Source organism: Pavona decussata, unplaced genomic scaffold (genome assembly GCF_977016875.1).
Source record: "Pavona decussata unplaced genomic scaffold, jaPavDecu1.1 SCAFFOLD_109, whole genome shotgun sequence".
NCBI classification, from domain to species: Eukaryota; Metazoa; Cnidaria; class Anthozoa; order Scleractinia; family Agariciidae; genus Pavona; species Pavona decussata.
Genome location: NW_028145523.1, coordinates 553,225 through 570,230, shown reverse-complemented (window position 1 = coordinate 570,230; position 17,006 = coordinate 553,225). Strand labels below are relative to the sequence as shown.

Below are 17,006 nucleotides of genomic sequence, written 5' to 3'. Positions count from 1 at the left end.
TAGATCTGTTTCATCAGTCAATGCAAAAAACATACAAAATGCTGACATGAACCTCACATCAAAGGAGAGTCCAAGCAGTTGGTTATTCCTGTAGCCTACGAGAGCAAACACACATGTGGCAGGCAGATGAATCAGAAACTGGAAAAGGTATCTGTTCTTGCGGGCTATTATTCCTGTTACCTGTAACCTATCTCCTTTACATGTACATGTATGCCTATCAGCACACAAGTCCACATGGTTGGTAATAGTGCTCATGATGAGTAAAGTGCCAGCAACAAGGGCTGCATGTGGCATCAGGTCGTAGGCAAGGGTGAAATACAGTTGTGCATATTGACAAAAACTCCTACAGTAAATGTGATTATTTTTCTTCCTTCGTTTAGTTTCTTTCTTTTGTTTTGATATTCAGCAACTCCCCAAACAATATAATATTATTAAAAATTAAAGTTAATGGTACACTCATCACCTTAATTCAACATTTCCTTACCTTGGAGGACTGGGTCTTGCATCGCCATTTCGACCGGCCCAGGTGTTCTACATGTACATCAGGAAAATTAAAGGAACATTTCAACTGTCAGTGAACATAGTGTACTAAAAAACTGAAGCTACAAAAGGAGTATGATAAAACCAGCCATGTAACAAGATGGTGCAGCATCAATGGATGATATCAATGATAACTTCAACTCCCTAAAGTAGTCATTACCTTTCACTTTGCCAATAAACTGAAGATAGATGACTTAGACTGTCCTCAAACATTAACACAGTTTGCACATTGCATGTCATTTATAGGGCTGAAAGCATGACCAACCTCTAATCATGGTTGCCACTCATCAGGAAAACAACAATTCCCCGAGTTTTCAATGAAAACCAAACAGTTTTCAAGGACCACAGAATGCAAATTCTTTAGCACTTTAGCCAGTGATGCAGCCACAGAAATCTATAAAAATTCCAACATTACTTTTCCAACAAGAAAACCTGTTTCAAAACTACGTGTAGGTGGCTACCGCAAACTAACACATTCCCTGACTTTTCACTAACTAAGAAAAAATTATGTTTTCACTGACTTCTTCCTGACAGTGGTGACCCTTTACAGCGCGATTTAAATTAATGTAAGTCGCTTTTTCTTGGAGGAATTGAAGGCCATATGCATCAACTCTGATAAATCTGAGCTAAAACATCAAAAGGTAGTCTAAAAAGCACCAAAGGTTGGTTCTCACCCAAGCCCTTTATTTTGCTACACCGCTTTTGTACACTGCTGTAATAATTATTATTGAAACCTTCAAGACCACTCAATTCATTCCTTTTTCAACATAATCCGCCTTTTTAACTTTTTTTTTTTTTGCCAAGCATTTCTTACATACATGTACAATAAAGAAATTGAAAAATTGCCAAATACTTGTGAAATGTTTGTGGCTAGTCTGACGCAGCCGTTCGTCTCAGCCAAGAGACTCTTCAGAATTTATAGGCAAACTCGTTAAGCATCACGCCCAAAGCCCTGTTCTCAAATTCAATTCAATTCTCACATGTTAAAATAATTCTGGACTTTAAAAAATTAAAAACAAACTGAGGCAGCAGGCTCATCTTGTGCATTGCTTATGTTTTTTTTGGTCTGCCCGCCTAGTTCCCAGGACTTATTACACCCTGGAGCTGTGGTAATTTGTTAAAGGATGCAAAATACGTACATGTAAGACAAGTAATAAGTACCTGTACCTATCGCTTGGAGTTAACATTTATCAACTCCAGACAGTTCTTTTTAACCAAATCAATTTATGAATGTTAATCCTCTGCTTTCACAGTACAAGTTCTGATCAGATTCTTGTATCACAGACAGATCATGCATCCCACTATGCCGGCATCCCGCACATCACTGTGTGAATTTGACCTGATTCACAAATCCAGGGGTTTTATTAGGGGTCAGCCACCCGGCAAATTGACCATCTGTGAATACAACCTTGCCCAGGTGCTTTAAACATCTCAATCAACTTTTACAATGGAAGACCATAATCCAAGTTAAAGGGAGGGATTCAAGGTTCTGCGCATGTGTCAGTCATGTCACGAGCCTCTTGTTTTTTAACCAATCAGTGGCAAGATTTCAATGGATTATCATGAGGCTTGACAATTGCCAATTGCTCTTCGTCCTGTATGATTTATTCTGAATAAAGAATTGCAGCGCTCCCTTTAACTATCCTGCCCAGGTGCAATAACCTCTTGTCCAACTGTTCAAAATCTTAATGAAAACTCTGCATTTCACAAGCTGTTTTTCATTGGATCACACATCACACATAACTCCTTCATTATCAGCCAGACCGGGAGCACTTTCCATGCATTGGATATGGAAATATTCCATGTCCAATGGAAAGGCCTTAGGTAAATAATTTGGTAAACTTTGTGATGATGCAGTGATGGCATATATGTAAGAAGACAACAAATTAAAATGGAAATAGAAATCTTATGCAAATGCATGGTAATTTTGGTTTGAATGCAAAAAAGTTGAGTGCCTTGAAAAGTAGGCTGTTTGTTCTGGAAACTTTCCATTTGATGCTTTCAACCTGTGGAACCAAAAATTTTGGCTAAATGGAAAGTAAGCCAGGAAACCAGTTTGGTGTAGGGCTGAGCTTGCCAAGATCTCACCCCACCACTGTTTCACAGAATGCAGGATAATTATGTGTTTTGGACAACAAATTCTGAAAGTTCCGGCAAGCATTGTATTAATTTGTGTTACCTATTGTGGTTACACTGTAGGTCTTGTTTGGAATTGTTTTGTTTTCTGTCTTTTGTTTCTTGCGGATATTATTTACTGTAAACGAGCAAGTTTCAAATGAAAGGTAGAGACAGTGTAGTCGAAAGACGGGAACGTCTCGTGAAAGTATGAAATAAACGTCTCGCACACATTGGCGAACTGCAGTGATCTCATGTGAGTTCTTGTTTTCAAGTGCCTCTTATCAAACAAGAGGCTATTAAAGCTTACATATACTTACTAACTATTACGCTTTGTTCAAAATTCATAGCAAACATGACTTCACTAGCCAAATCACAACAAACAAAAACTTCTATAACGAAGAAGAGAGCTGCCGGCGATTACACGAGACGTTGCAAAACCCCGGCTGTCAAATTTGACGGCTGCAAACATGTGGTGTGCATGATAAGCTTTTAAAATTGTTTGTCCAAAGTGCTTGAATTTTTCTGCGTTACACAAGCTAGAAACCACTCTAGAAAACAAGTTACCTTCCCTTTCATTGGAATAAGCAGGCTGATGTCCAAGCTATGGAAATTTTCATTCAAAAGAAGCGAAACTTCGCCTTCGGAAATCTGAGAAATCAATGTTTGATCTCACCTCGCTCCGACCCAAGGGTCGCGGAATCGGCGAAAATCCGCTCAATGGCCTCTGTTGTACATCCATCACAGCCAACGACACCCAAATACTGAGTATAGCTCGACTGATCTTTTATAGGCTGATTCACTAAGACTTGAGGATAATTTTAGGACGAATATCACCTGCAAGACACCATTCACTAGCCACTCCTCCAATCCTCTGATTCCGGTTTTCGCACATTCCCGCGCTTTATACCTCATCGCACGTGGAATGCGCCTGCATTATTCTGACCCAGTGGAGACCCCGATAAATGTATGGATAGCTTGTGTTAACTTACACAACGTAGCTCTACGAAAAGAATTCCTGAAGAGGGGTGGACTCAGGCAAGGAAACGTTTCAAATGTTTTCCAATTTATAAACGTCTAAAATATTTCTTTTTGTGCGCATGGGCATGATTTTAATTTGTAGCTCATTTTTGATCACATTTAAGTACTCTTGCTTGAGTTTATAATTCTTCTAATTACACGGGCAAATTTTCTATACCACCCCTCCCTAGAACGAAAGTTGTCACACGTCTCCAAAAAACTAACATGGCGGAGGTGCGACGAAACTGCTTTCCTCATATTTCAATTCTCCTTCTTACTTCTGCTTAATTTACCACTTTTGTTGATTTATTTCCTCTAGAGGATCCATCATTATTTCGAAGACCTTGTGGCAAGGTAAGAACAGAAAACTCGCCGAGAAAATGGAAATGTTTATCTTCGAAGTTCAAACCCATGAACATGAAGGTCTCGTGACTTGGTGTATACGTACGTGTGTTTAGATTGTTTTCTAATCTTGTGGATATCTGGTCTTTTCTTTTATAGGCACGAAGGAATTCTCGCCATTTTGGTTACAGACCGAGATGGAGTTCCACTAGTGAAAGGTAAGTGTTGAAACAAATTAAAACACCAGATTTTAATAAGCTTAAGATGCAGCTCTGATCCATTTGGCCTAAAAATTGTTGGAGCTTACCACAGAAATACAGGACCACTTCCCTCCATTTTTTTAATAGCATTTTTATGTCTAAATAAGTACCAATAATTTTACAAATGTAGGAAAATTATGCATACGAAAACTGTACATGTGTTGATATTCACATAACTATGGTAATGCAACACACATATTAAAACACATGCTGCAAATTCAAGTAACACATGTAATCACTTACTTTATAGCAATACGACTAAGATGTATGTTGAAATCAATGCAACGAAATAAAACTGACAACTTGAAAAATTCAAGCAACCTCCGTCGTTTTTATGGCTGTGTTCATACCTTTGGTTTGAGACAGGGATAAGCATAGCAGTTTGTGAATGGACAAGCCATTCGGGAATGGACAAGCCCAGCAGTTTCTGAACTTATAAGCCTTTCACAAACAGTGATTAAGTGACTTAACATTTTTTGTGAACAGATATGATGGTGCAGTCTTTCAAATGGCCAGTGAATGGCAAGTGAACGGTTTTAGCCGTTTGAACAAATCCCTGTTAGTGTATGTTTTCATGTGAGAGGTCACAAAATTTGGGAGGGAGTGAGGGAGCAAGAAAAGAAATGAGGAACTGGAGATACATGTAGAGGAGAGAGAACGTGAATGTCATAAAGACCACTGTTGTTCTTTCCCACCCATGAATTTTCAGTTAATCCAATTAGATCATCTGTCAATAGCTGTCAAATGAATGTAACCCCCAAAAATCAGAAAAAGATGTCCACTTTTCTGTATCACTGGCTCTAGCAAGCTAAGGTGTGAAGATTCACGTTTGCTCCACACATGTGATGAAAATAATAAATTCTCAGTGATGCATAAGTTAGAGAATGTTGACCAGTAAATTCAACAAAAGTGTAATAGTGTTATGATGGCAACTCCAACAAAGATTTATAAGAAGGTTAGAAACACAAGGAAGCCAATTAGCACAGGAACTGCCGATTATTTTCAACTAGCAGGTGGAAGAGCTTCATTCAAAAAGTTGAAAAGCCAGGCTCAGTATTGGCTAAGATGCCCAAATTTCAAAGAAGAACTTTCTAATGCAAATGGGAGATTTATTACCCCAAGTTCAACAATGAATGGAGAGATGCTTACATCTGGTTAGACTTCCTTTTTGGACAGGGTTTAAGCTTTTTATCAATCATTCATGTGTCCTTATCCTTCTTGAGTTTTTTTGCACAATAGCAATCATTCTCATACTTTTCCCATCAATTCCTATTTATTATCAAAGTTTATCAATAACAGGAGAGATGAATCCTATTGTGTGCATTCCATTGGGTTTTAACTGGCATGATATATATGACATTGAAACTGCAAAATCAGTCTGCCATGAAAGGTCAACATTTGTGGCTTTGTCCGTAGTTCCAAGTAAATTTTTGCTTCCCTTAGCGCATCGCATCTCCTCGCGGCAGGCAATTTTTGCACACACGCATGTGGATTGCAAGCATTACTATCCCCAAGAAACATAAGGGACTCCTAGTAGTCTACCAAAATTAAGTCTCACTTCAAAGGTGAATCAGTGGCAAGGAAAACCACAGCGTGGAATTATCAGATTATGACACCTTTAGCTATTTACTAACTGTGCCCCGTAAACAACCTTTTGCACAACCCATGTTCTTTTTGTTAATGACTTTGTAAATTTAATGCAATAAGTTATCCATTGATTCTTTATTCAAAGGGCCAAAAAGCAACTTTTTGTAAGAATTTGATCAACGATTGTCAGTAGTAACCATCTTGATTAAGCAGTAAGAGCTCGGAGGCTGGAAGCACACCACTTGCAAAATAATTAATCATGCAGCACCTTTAGTTTACTTGTAATTGTTTTGTTATTTTTTTAGTGGCAGATCCTAAAGTACCACAAAATGCACTAAGGGCAAGTTTTCTCTCAACATTTTCCACAACAGCGGAACAAGTAAGAAATAGTAGTCTGTCATAAAGGGAGGATGAAGCCATTGGGGTGGGGGAAGGGAGTGGCTGAAATTTCCATTCAACAATCATTTTGCTAATTTCAGTGACAATTATCTGAAGTTTGGAGGAGAAGACAAAAAACATGACCCAAGAGTATTTTTTTTTTTTTGGAGATTTAAGCCACACCTCTGATTTTGAATGATAAGATTTTGAGGTGAGATGGAGCAACTTGCATGTTGCTTTTTACGGAACCTGCAGGAGCATTTCCTTTCAGTTTCAGCATTGAGTATTTTTATTTTTGCTAGATTGTGTCTTGTAATACCCTACATACATACATAGATACATACGCTTTATTTGGTAACGCAAGTTTACAATCTGGCAGCCAGAGGCTGACATGGACCTGCTTAAAATAAACTAATGAATATACCAAAAGAAAATAATAACAAAAAAATATGTAACAAATTGTGTGCACATGTGTATTACATAATGTATGATTAAAAAGTCTAAAAGGAGATAGATTATTAAGAATCAAAATGAATTTAATGATAATAAAAGGAGTCATTCTTGTTCATCTTTATGGAAGAGCTTAAGTCGTTGATGGTTTTGTGTATTTGCTTAAGGTGTTTTTTGAACGTGTTGATGTTATCGCAGTTCTTGACTTTGCTGGGGATAGCATTCCATATCATAGTACCCCTCTGCTTAAGAGAAAGTCTTCCTATTTCTCACACACTGAATGCCATTTGTCTGCCACACAAGAATGCAACAGCATTTATTGACAACTCGACAACTCCACAAAGATTACAGACTCACTGACAGACTGACATGCGGCTGTGAGGGTGGGAAAGCTGTTTCTTTGTATGGCAAGAAAACAAAAACTGAATCACATGACCGAATGTGACATCTGATATCCTGACTCGTAGCCAGTCCCCCATTCAGTGTGTGAGAACTTCATTTGTTGCCTTTTTCGCAAGCTCAGCCAGCAAGAAAAACATTTCTTTATTAGGCCTATCTAGTTCAAGTTGTTTTGTTTGTCTGGTCTTATGCTTTGTCTCTCTCAATACAAACAAGTCTTGTGACTGTGTTGGAGCCCCCAGGTGATATACCTGATGGATGTGTTTTAGAATTCTGTAGGCCCAGAACAATTCCTCATGTGTATGTTTTGCAAATTCTTCTAGGCAAGCAAGCTAGGATTATCAAAAAACAAAAGCATTGTGTGCTTCTTTGCCTCTTATCAGGTAACTAATAACAAGCTGGAAAAATGTTACTGAAATGTTTTAGATGGCTAGAAATGTTACTGTTAATATCAATGATGGTAACAGTTCTGTTTCATCGTTTTTATTATTGAGCAAAACATCTAATCATAATGTTAAAATTATTTGAATGTTGTCGCATCAAATGTCCGACAAGTCACCTTTTGTTGTTAATGAACAGGAAAACAAAGTGAATAATAGCTTAATATTCAAACTCCATCGCATCCAGTCCTTACCACAACATAAGTCAACTGGAAATACAGAGGTAAAACCCTTTCACGATTTGAGATTCGACTGAGGCAACATCATGGCAAATGTGCAAAGAGCTTCAAGCAGTATATAACTGTAATAATTATTTGTAAAGCCACACAATAATGTCTTCATGTGCTATCATCTGTATTGTTCTTGTCTGTTCTTTTTCTTTCTTGTTGTTTTTGTTTTGTTTTTTTTGTTTTTTTTAATTTCCTACCATTGCTTTATCGGCAGGTTGTTCACTTCAGTTTTCTTCCTTTAGTGGTCAGTATCATTGCAACAAATCAGGCAAATACAGGTGGGTATAGCGTAGAGATGCTGCTCATGAAAGTTGTTGGTATTCAGAGGGAAATATTACATCACCCACAGATATGTAGTTCATGTAGGACCTCCATGGATAGGTGATCTTGAGATCAAGTAGGGATTGGGCCACACTGTGGCAATTAGTGATTTTAGCCCCATTCATGTGATAAGTTAGAAAACATTGCATTAAAATTAGAACCATAATTATTTTGGCTGCGTCTTGTGAAGTTACGAGTCTTCAGACTTATTGCTGTAGCCTTTCACTCAGAAATTAAATGTTGGGTATTCACAAGCTATCTTAAAGTTTGTAACTTGCAAATTTACAAATATGTAAGAACAAGTTATTGTAATGTGGGGAAATGTCACTCACTCGGTCGGTCATTCCATCGATGGGCGTAACAATGCAAATATTTGCTTTGACAAGTCTCTGTCTTCCCCTAAGTTCTTTAGCGTGCATGGTGGATCTAACGAGCGATCCACAAGAAATGCACGTGCAGTGGAGAGGGAGAAGAATCCCTCCTCATGCATTATTCTTATTTACATATTTTATCATCACTTTGCATGCATGATAGGAGGAAAAAAGTATGTCTGCCTGCAGTCTTTTACAACGTTCTGCCAAGACATTGTCCTGTAATAGTTTGCTTGAATTAAAATCTTAGACATTGAGAACCTACCTAACAATGACATGATTGTCGCCCTCTCCCACAAGTTTTGAATTTTTTTTTTTAATAAATGTGTCATATTGGACATAAACTTGTCCCATAAACGTGTGCTCCAAGAGCTGCAAAATAAGCCCTAGGTATTCTATTTCTGCATTGTCAACTTTTTCTTGTTTCAAAACTATAACTTCCTTTGTAAATGCTGATAGAATTTTTGAAATACACCAATCATCTCCACTCCGATAGTTTTTCATATCCTGTTGGAGACTTAATGACTTTGTGTCCGTGCGTGACAGTTGTTTGTAATAAGTCTAGACACCAGGAGACAATGAACATTTTAGTGACAGACATTGATTGACCTTTTTTGATTATCAGCTAGCAACGACCAATCAGATTGTACCAGTGTAAAACCAAGCGTTCTTTTTGTGTGTGTTCAGAGTAGCTCTGACACGCCTGTTGTAAAAGTGAATACTGAAACGTGAACCAGAAGAGATTAAAAAGGAGTGGTACATTCAACTCTACTTCTACTTCTTCTACTTTTTAGTTATAAGTTTTTGGAAGAAACCCTAGTGGACAGGGCTAAGTTCTCAACAACCCAGGTATAGAGTTTGTATTTAGCGATTTAGAAAAAATAGCTTAGTTTGTTCCTTAAGGTTTATTTTTTGTGTATGGTGAAAAATGAGTCGAATGATCCCTGTTGTCGTCTCTCTTTGCAGGACTTCTCTTGGGATTGGAAAAAGAATTTGACGAGATAGTCAAAGAAGTTAAAGTTGTTGTGGATGGTGTTTAGTTCGCAACATGAAACAAATTAAAATAAATTGAACTAGGCAGTAGAAAAGACTTAGGATTTCGAAATAAAATTATCACTTTTTTATAAAAAGGTTATTGGATTCTGGCTTCTATTGTAGTGGGTGCAAATGAAAGAAAGTTGTTCTGATAAATTTAAGAGGCATTACAACGGTTTTCCACTTGAGATAATTGACATCTTTCATTATTGTTCTTAGAAAAATCTCAAACTGCAATGTAAACTAAACAATTTTGTAGTTCAAAGACGTGTATTCGTTTATAATCGTGAAATTGTCATCCGAAGTAATAGACCATTTTCGAGTTGCTGTGAACCTTATTATGAAAGCAAAGCTAAATGCAAAGCTTTTCCTATTAAAATAAGTTTTGTTTGCATATGAATTTCCATAACAAAACTTTGTACTTAGCCTCGCTTTCATAATGAGGTTCAAAACGACTTGGAAATGGCCTATTAACACTGAATTAAAAGAATAATTTATGATACAGAGCTCATCTTGGACAAGTGCAAATGGCTTATGCAAACATTATTAAAGGTGTTTTTTTTTTTTATTTACACGTAGTTTGTTTCAGTATTATCTAATTTTGACTCCTCAAACTCTTCCACTTCAAGTATTTCGTTTTCATGTTCTTTAATGCTGTAAAAGTGTACTTGTTTTAAAAAGTAATTTCACCGTTATGTTCCCAAACTATTTACATGCCAATGAAATGTTAGTAATATTTCCAAAAGCAGTGACTTGTTGAAAGCAGTATTCTTAACTCAACTCTGCGGTCGGTTAAAACACTGCGCATACCGTGGAGCAAGACGGAATGACAGGTTATGATGGAAAGAAATTGCCTGAGCAAAGAGAGATCTCTGGATGATTTTGGAAAACCTTGAGAAATAGCCTTCATGTATGCAACCTTCGTGCAGACGTCTCCTATTTCCTTTGTTACACTTGGGAAATAGGAGATGTCTGCACGTAGGCTAGTATGTGTGCTTTCACAATTGGCGGGATTTTACAAACACAGGTCCCCAGTATAGCCCAGCACAGGACACCCAGTATAGTCCAACACATGACACGCACTATAGTCCAACACAGGACACCCACTATAGTTCAACACAAGACACCCACTAAAGTCCAACACAGGACACCAACTATAGTTAGTCCAGCACAGTACACGCACTATAGTCCAACATAGGACACCCACTATAGTCCAACACAGGACATCCACTATAGTTCAACACAGGACACCCACTATTGTCCAACACAGGACACCCACAATAGTCCCGCTTATGTAAGCCTGTGTAGCAGTCGTTTACTTTCAAAGCGAGCGCGAGAAGCGAACGGTAGCTTCGGGAAGCTACGGTAGACTTTCAGCCTTTGGTGTATCCCCCACCCTCCATTTTATGCGTCTTGTCCTAATCTCGTAGCCAGCTCTCAGTCGGTTCGGGAATGTCCGCCTTACCGTGGGAGATCTGGGTACAAGATTAGTCTTGCCCCATATCACGCCTGCCGTCCTCACCTGTGGTCCTACTGCCTCCCCCTCCCCCTACCCTCTTTACCCTCCATTTTCTGCGTTTTGTCGCTCACTCCGTTACAACTACTGCAAGCAACTTGTTTTACAACAGAATGTTATATTAAGGGTCAGATACACAGTGCAACATTTCTCCAACAAATGTACCGTCTTTTTTTTATTCCCGATGCAACTTCATTGCTCAGCTTTAGAACTGTTCTACACTACAAGTTTTCACCGACTCAAACAGTCAGTTTTAAGTTCCAAAGCATTCTTGGAGACCCAGGGGCAGTTAGTCAGGTAGCAGGGATTTTCCTGGGCGAAAGTCTAATGTAAGAACCGTTCATACAGTAAACTTTCGCCCACGAAAAACCCTGCTACCCGACTAACTGCCCCTGGGTCTCCCGGGATGTCTCGTTCCCACAATTCGCGTTACCCTTATCCAGCGGAACTAATCGTACCCAGAGTTTTCAGGCTTTTTGGTCAGCGGGTTGGCGCCAGAAGAGACGGTATGTACTTACATGAAGTACCTACGGAAGAGACTCTGGGGAACTGGAATTTTATCGAAATGTTTTGATTGGCTACACCGTAACGGCTTGCATTGGTTTACCGCAGAAATCCTGCGGTAATGAAATTCCAGTTTCCCAGCGTCTCTCCTGGCGCCCACCCGCAGAACAAAAACCCTAAGAACTCTGGGTACGAGACTGAGCGGAACGGACAACGTTGCCTGTTCCGCTGGATAAGGGTAACGCGGACTCTAAAAGCGAGATCGGTTCTAAAACTGATGACTGTCAGGGGACAGAGCAGATGTCTATTCACAAACCGTGAGCTACCTGGTCTACGATTGGAACGTATTAACGCCGTGAAACAGTGTGTGGTGTCCAATAAACTGTTTGAAAGGAGGACTTCTTTAAACCCGGGACTAACCACATGACCTTGCAATAACAAGACAGCTTTACTTTTCTTGTTTACAGAAAACCCCACAGATCATACCTTTGATCTCTCGCTTCATTTTCTCATCGCGCATTGAATATATGAAGGGGTCAATGCAACAGTGACAGAGAGTGAGAACCAGTCCTACGCGGACAATCCACGGCGGAACCGAGTTTGGCGCGAAAAGCTTCCAAACTGTTGCCATCGAGTACAGCGCCCAGCAAGCAGCGAACGAACCAATCAGCAACAAGACTGTCTTCAGCGCTTTGTTGTCTTCTGTTGACCCAGTACTACTTGATGTGTGTTTTGAAGTCGTTGGGACTCCTTCCATACCGCTCGTTTCAGTAGGGAGAGGATTATAAGCGCCAGCTCGTTTCGAAGCTCTCGCTATCAGATATATTTTGTAGTAAGCGTAAACCATGGTCGCCACAGGAATCGCAAAGGCAAAAATCCCCAGTGCAACCGCGTACGTTTTATTTGCTATTCCTTCCCCACCCCAGTCGGGTTTGCAAGTGTGCGTGAACTCATCCAACTTAGTACGTCCCCATTTAAATAGGGGACCACTGGCCCAGAATACTGAATGCACCCAGCTGGCAGCGATGATGAGCTTGCAGTGACGTTTTGTGAGGGTGGTCTGGGCCCTGTTTTCCACTGGTTTTGAGAGCGCATTGTATCGGTCCACGCTGATGATCGTTAGGGTCATTATAGAGGAGTTCACGCAGAGGCCGATGACTACAGCGTATATCTGGCACAAGATGTCTCCTAGAGGCCACCTATGCAGCATGAATGCGGCTATGACAAGTGGTATGCAAAAGACTCCTGAGCGAAGAAAATAAAATTAACTGCATAAATACTAAGCTTAACGGATTGAAAGGAATCACTTTTCGTGATAGTGGAAATATCACCAATCCGTTTCAGTCACTCGGGGCAGATGTGATGGGAGGGCACGGGGTTGAACTCTACTATTAGTAAGAAAATATTTGGTAATCTCTTAATTCCTCGCTCCTTTTTCATGCTGATGGACTGGCTAACTACCCAGTAGAGAGAGCGCCGGACTACCCGACCCTGTGAAATTCAATAGCAATTGACAGGTAAAAGGACTGACCGACCGACTGACTTGGATGCTTGCTTATTATTTAACACTCGCTGGCTAACTGACAGACTGACCGATGAAATGAGAGAGAGAAATATCTTGTCCATTTTTTTTCCCAAAAGCTTCAAGAACATATTGTAATAAAAAGTACGTTTTGTTCGTATAGAACACATTATTACATGTATATCCCTCCACGTCTGAGTTACTGCTAACTTGCACTAACCTAATATCAGGTCGGAAACAGCGAGACTCAGATAGTAGAAGTAAGTAGGAGTGTGGAGTTTCTCTTTCCCGGCCACAGATAAAAGCACCATTATGTTTGCAAGCACTGTTCCACAGCAGGAGAGTAACAAAATGGACACTTCAACTGCCAGTTCTGGCAAGCTAGCTTCACTGGACTGTTTCATCTTTGCTGAAACCAAGAATAAAATCTGACTTTCCAGTATAAGTAGAAAGCTATAAGGCAACTGTAACCTGTTCAGTTATGATAGTTATTTTTTGACGGTTGTTATTTGAGCTGTAATCAATTCACAAAGCTTTTCACAGGATTGTTAATTCAGCTTGTCATTGGTCCTAGAGTTTTTCCTTTTGTTATTTAAGCAATTGTTTTTTCGTTCAAATTTACATATAAGTCGGTTTTTTTTCCTTTTCTGTGTACGAATGTAACTGTCCGAGAGAGCGGAATAAATTTGTTCAACGCTGTAAAATCAGCACAATCAGCTTAAATAGTATGGTACACATTTGGTTCAGTGATTTACAGTTTAGCACATGCGCACTGTGGTGCATCCAGGAGCCAGATTCAATGATCTTCAAGATGCGTTTAACACTTTGTTGAAACAAATGTCGGGGGCGTTTGAACAGGTCGTTCAACATTGTTGAAAGTGTAAAACAATGTTGAAAGCTTGTTGAAAGCGTGTTGAATCAATTTTAAATTGGTATAAACTTTCATTCAAGTTCAAGTTTCAAGTTTATTCAAAAATGTTAATATACAATTAAGGACAACACTAACCCGCAAGTAGCTAGAGCATAAAATTGTTAAATGGCGTTGAAACCGTTTTAACACTCCGTTCATCCAATGTTTGCCCAACATCGGTTCAACTTGTGTTGAACGAATGTTGGTCAGATGTTGAAACCGTTTTAACGAGAAATGTCTCTAACAATACAATTTAAATCTGTAAGACCACAGTGACAAAGCGATGAGTGGTGCGGGATCTCTTGTTGGATCATGTCAGCAAATGCAAAATATAAGAAGGCAGACGGATCCTTACGGAGGAGGTGGCGAACTTGATCGAAATAACAAAAATAGAATAACTGTTATTCTAGCCTTTTGTTTATTTCGATCGAGTTCGCCACCTCCACCGTTAGGAACAGTTTGCCGTCTAATACTTTGCTCTTAACAAAAGCCTATTGTTGGAATAACAATGTTGTTCAGAAGCAATACTTAAGCGGGCTTTTGTGAATCTGGCCTCAGACCTTCAGCTGTAAAGGTTATGATTGTTTTTATTGATTAAATTACCTGGACCAATTATTTGGATACTAACTGAAATTTGATTGGCTTAGCGGCCATGAAAAATCCGCCATTATATCACACCCGAGAAATGGCGTCCATTAAATCGTGTTCTGGTACTTCTTGCAAAATCAAGTCAATAAGATCTAGTAAATCTGTATGTTGGTTTTAAATAAAGCATTTTTTCCCACTCGCGCTTGACGGAGATGAGATTAATTATTCTGGCCAACGATCCACCGGCGTTGGCTATCTATCATTTTTCACCCGTATGCAACGTGCGCTCGTGAACAATCGTTAAATATATATTCCTTAACAACAGAGAAGTGGGGGAAATAGGAGGTTTTTTTAAAAAAATTCGTCTTTTAAATAATGTTTCTTTAGTGAGTTAAAAACGTCTCACAGTTCTGGGGCTCGTACATTTCCCAGTTGATTGACTCCTGGTCGAATGTCTACTGCTTGTGTAAACACTAAAGTAACCCAACTGAAATTAAATCTTCCTGAAAATATTATTATTTGTTGATAGTATAACATTTATTCATGACCTCAGATTAGCACAACATACCCGCAAATGATCTCCTTGTATGTAATAGCAGATTTTCAGGCTAAGCTTCCGAACTTTGTTCAAATGACGCACAGAGAAGTGTTTCAATTTCGGGTTTAGTTACAACCTCATGATGGCCTGATATCTTTACGCAGATCTTTCAACCTCCTTCCTATGGATTCTACTTTTATCCTCCACCCAAACGCTCAATTTATTTCTTTGTAAAGGCCAATAGCACTACATAAAGTTCATGAATTGAGGAGGAATTAAAATGCCGTTATTCTAGCCGTTTAATATTTAAGTAAATTAAAAGATACCTGCGACTTGGAATGAATAGGTTTGACTTTCCCAAGCCCAAGCCGAGTTCTTTCTGAAGTGCAAGTCAGGCGGCGAATTGATCAATAAGTTGTTTTCTACGTGCAGTGAAGATGGCTGTTTTTCGGGATTAAAGTAAACATTTTAATGCCTTGTGCTTTGTCTGAGATAAAATTGTTTAATTTTTTCATGATGTAAATTGCGAAAGGAATTCTTGCGAGTGAGTTGTGTATCTTAGCAAACAACTTGCTATATTTAGAATTCGTTGCAGCAAAAATCACTCATAATTTACATCTGGAATCGAAACAAAAAAATCAAAACAAGAGAAACGGCTACTATAGGACAAGACCAGAAAGTGCTAATAACTTTATCACACTGTTTATCAAACACAGCTGCAGCTCACCAAGAAAGAATAGAAATTATTAAGGCAAACATTCATGGCCCTTTCTCCCAACTTGTGGTACGTCCAACCAAATTATACGATTTACAATTATCCGAGTTGTCTCTCGGTCTTGTTGCGCAGGCTTGACACCTTTTAAAAAAATCCGCAAAAGCTGCATACACTACAAACCAAACGTTTGGATTGTCAATTTATACAAACCAATCAATCAATCAACTTGGCTAAATGTTGTGACACATGTACAATTTAGTGTTACGTTTCGCTTCTGATCGCTTCTTGCAGAAGAGGTGATCTTATCACGCCTAAGTGAAAGAAAAATTTAGGCCTCGGAACTTTCCACTCCAGTGCTACCCGCCAGTGGAATGGAACAGAACTGTCCCTTAGAGATACCTCTTGACAGAAGCGCTTTTTAAGAGACCTCCAAAGGAAGATGACACTAGAAAATTCTGTTGCCGAACATTTTAATATTGACTATACGTATTAATATTTCATATAACTTGTATCAAAAGATTAAGTTACCATAGTTTTAGGATAGTTTAGGGAGGGCAATTATGCAAACTACTGAGTCATCGTAATTGATGTCACCCTCATTAAATAACATCATCATCATCATCATTATTATTATTATTATTATTAATATTATTATTATTATTATTATTATTATTATTATTATTATTATTATTATTATTATTACTTTTAACAAGAGTTGTTTTTTCGTCATTAAGGACCGTATTTTAACTTCCAAATATATTTTTAGTGATGATATGATCATGATTTTTTATTACGAATAAGAACACTATTGTAACTTGATGAGATTTTTTTTCCTTTTTCTTCAAAAAAAATTGTGCTTGAGAATAGTCTCTTTTTTTAATCGACAAGAATTGTAAAAAGGTTTTAATAGCTCTTTTTTTTTTTACTTTTAACTTGTAAATAACAATTTCCTTGGAATATTTTTTAAAATAAAGCAGGAGCCCATCCTGAATAAAGAGATTATTATTATTATTATTATTATTATTATTATTATTATTATTATTATTATTATTATTATTACTATTATTATTATTATTATACGCAATGGTGTGGCAAGTAACACTCACATGTCTGGGTCAAGGGGAATTTTTTCCAATAAAACCGGGTGTTTTTTCATCTTTTGGTTTTCTTCACAAACATATCTAGCACGGAAAAATGTGGAAATCCGGAAGATTATCGGCAGATT

At 38.4% G+C, this 17,006-nt stretch overlaps 3 protein-coding genes across 9 annotated transcripts in view; 1 reads left to right on the top strand and 2 right to left on the bottom strand.

Annotated features, from left to right (window-relative positions):
• LOC146470904 (serine/threonine-protein kinase 31-like) overlaps positions 1-17,006 on the bottom strand; it is a 101,161-nt gene that overhangs the window by 28,044 nt on the left and 56,111 nt on the right. For 5 of the 6 annotated variants that reach the window (XM_085121396.1, XM_085121400.1, XM_085121401.1 and 2 more), the window contains exons 1-2: positions 3,332-3,573; positions 485-531 (exon numbers count right to left, since the gene is read on the bottom strand). The exons of the other annotated variant lie outside the window; for it this stretch is intronic. In XM_085121396.1, the coding sequence (XP_084977522.1) occupies positions 485-531; positions 3,332-3,397 (113 nt within the window). In that variant the 5' untranslated portion in view covers positions 3,398-3,573. Of the gene's footprint in view, positions 1-484; positions 532-3,331; positions 3,574-17,006 lie in introns of those variants that run through there. 6 annotated transcript variants of the gene reach the window in all.
• LOC146470910 (ragulator complex protein LAMTOR3-A-like) lies at positions 3,851-9,584 on the top strand. 2 transcript variants are annotated; one of them, XM_085121404.1, is made up of 7 exons: positions 3,851-3,909; positions 3,995-4,029; positions 4,177-4,235; positions 6,170-6,243; positions 7,415-7,474; positions 7,976-8,039; positions 9,420-9,584. In XM_085121404.1, the coding sequence occupies exons 1-7, from the start codon at positions 3,901-3,903 to the stop codon at positions 9,491-9,493; spliced, it is 375 nt and encodes a 124-aa protein (XP_084977530.1). In that variant the 5' UTR covers positions 3,851-3,900; the 3' UTR covers positions 9,494-9,584. The 2 variants fall into 2 exon arrangements, with proteins under 2 accessions (XP_084977530.1, XP_084977531.1); XM_085121405.1 differs by lacking the exon at positions 9,420-9,584 and adding an exon at positions 9,083-9,412.
• LOC146470909 (beta-1 adrenergic receptor-like) lies at positions 9,894-15,530 on the bottom strand. The gene is made up of 3 exons (XM_085121403.1): positions 15,393-15,530; positions 13,251-13,439; positions 9,894-12,753 (listed from the first exon to the last, which is right to left on the bottom strand). Exons 2-3 carry the CDS (start codon positions 13,432-13,434, stop codon positions 11,957-11,959), a joined length of 981 nt encoding a protein of 326 aa, XP_084977529.1. The 5' UTR covers positions 13,435-13,439; positions 15,393-15,530; the 3' UTR covers positions 9,894-11,956.

Bases quoted from the DNA above. Each gene is read 5' to 3' on its own strand.
- LOC146470910 (XM_085121404.1), top strand. The intron at 4,236-6,169 runs GTAAGTGTTGAA...TTATTTTTTTAG, and splicing joins TGGAGTTCCACTAGTGAAAG to TGGCAGATCCTAAAGTACCA. The intron at 6,244-7,414 runs GTAAGAAATAGT...AAATTCTTCTAG, and splicing joins TTTCCACAACAGCGGAACAA to GCAAGCAAGCTAGGATTATC.
- LOC146470909 (XM_085121403.1), bottom strand. From the start codon at position 13,434: ATGAAACAGTCCAGTGAAGCTAGCTTGCCAGAACTGGCAGTTGAAGTG. The intron at 12,754-13,250 runs GTTAGTGCAAGT...TTCTTCGCTCAG, and splicing joins TGTTTCCGACCTGATATTAG to GAGTCTTTTGCATACCACTT.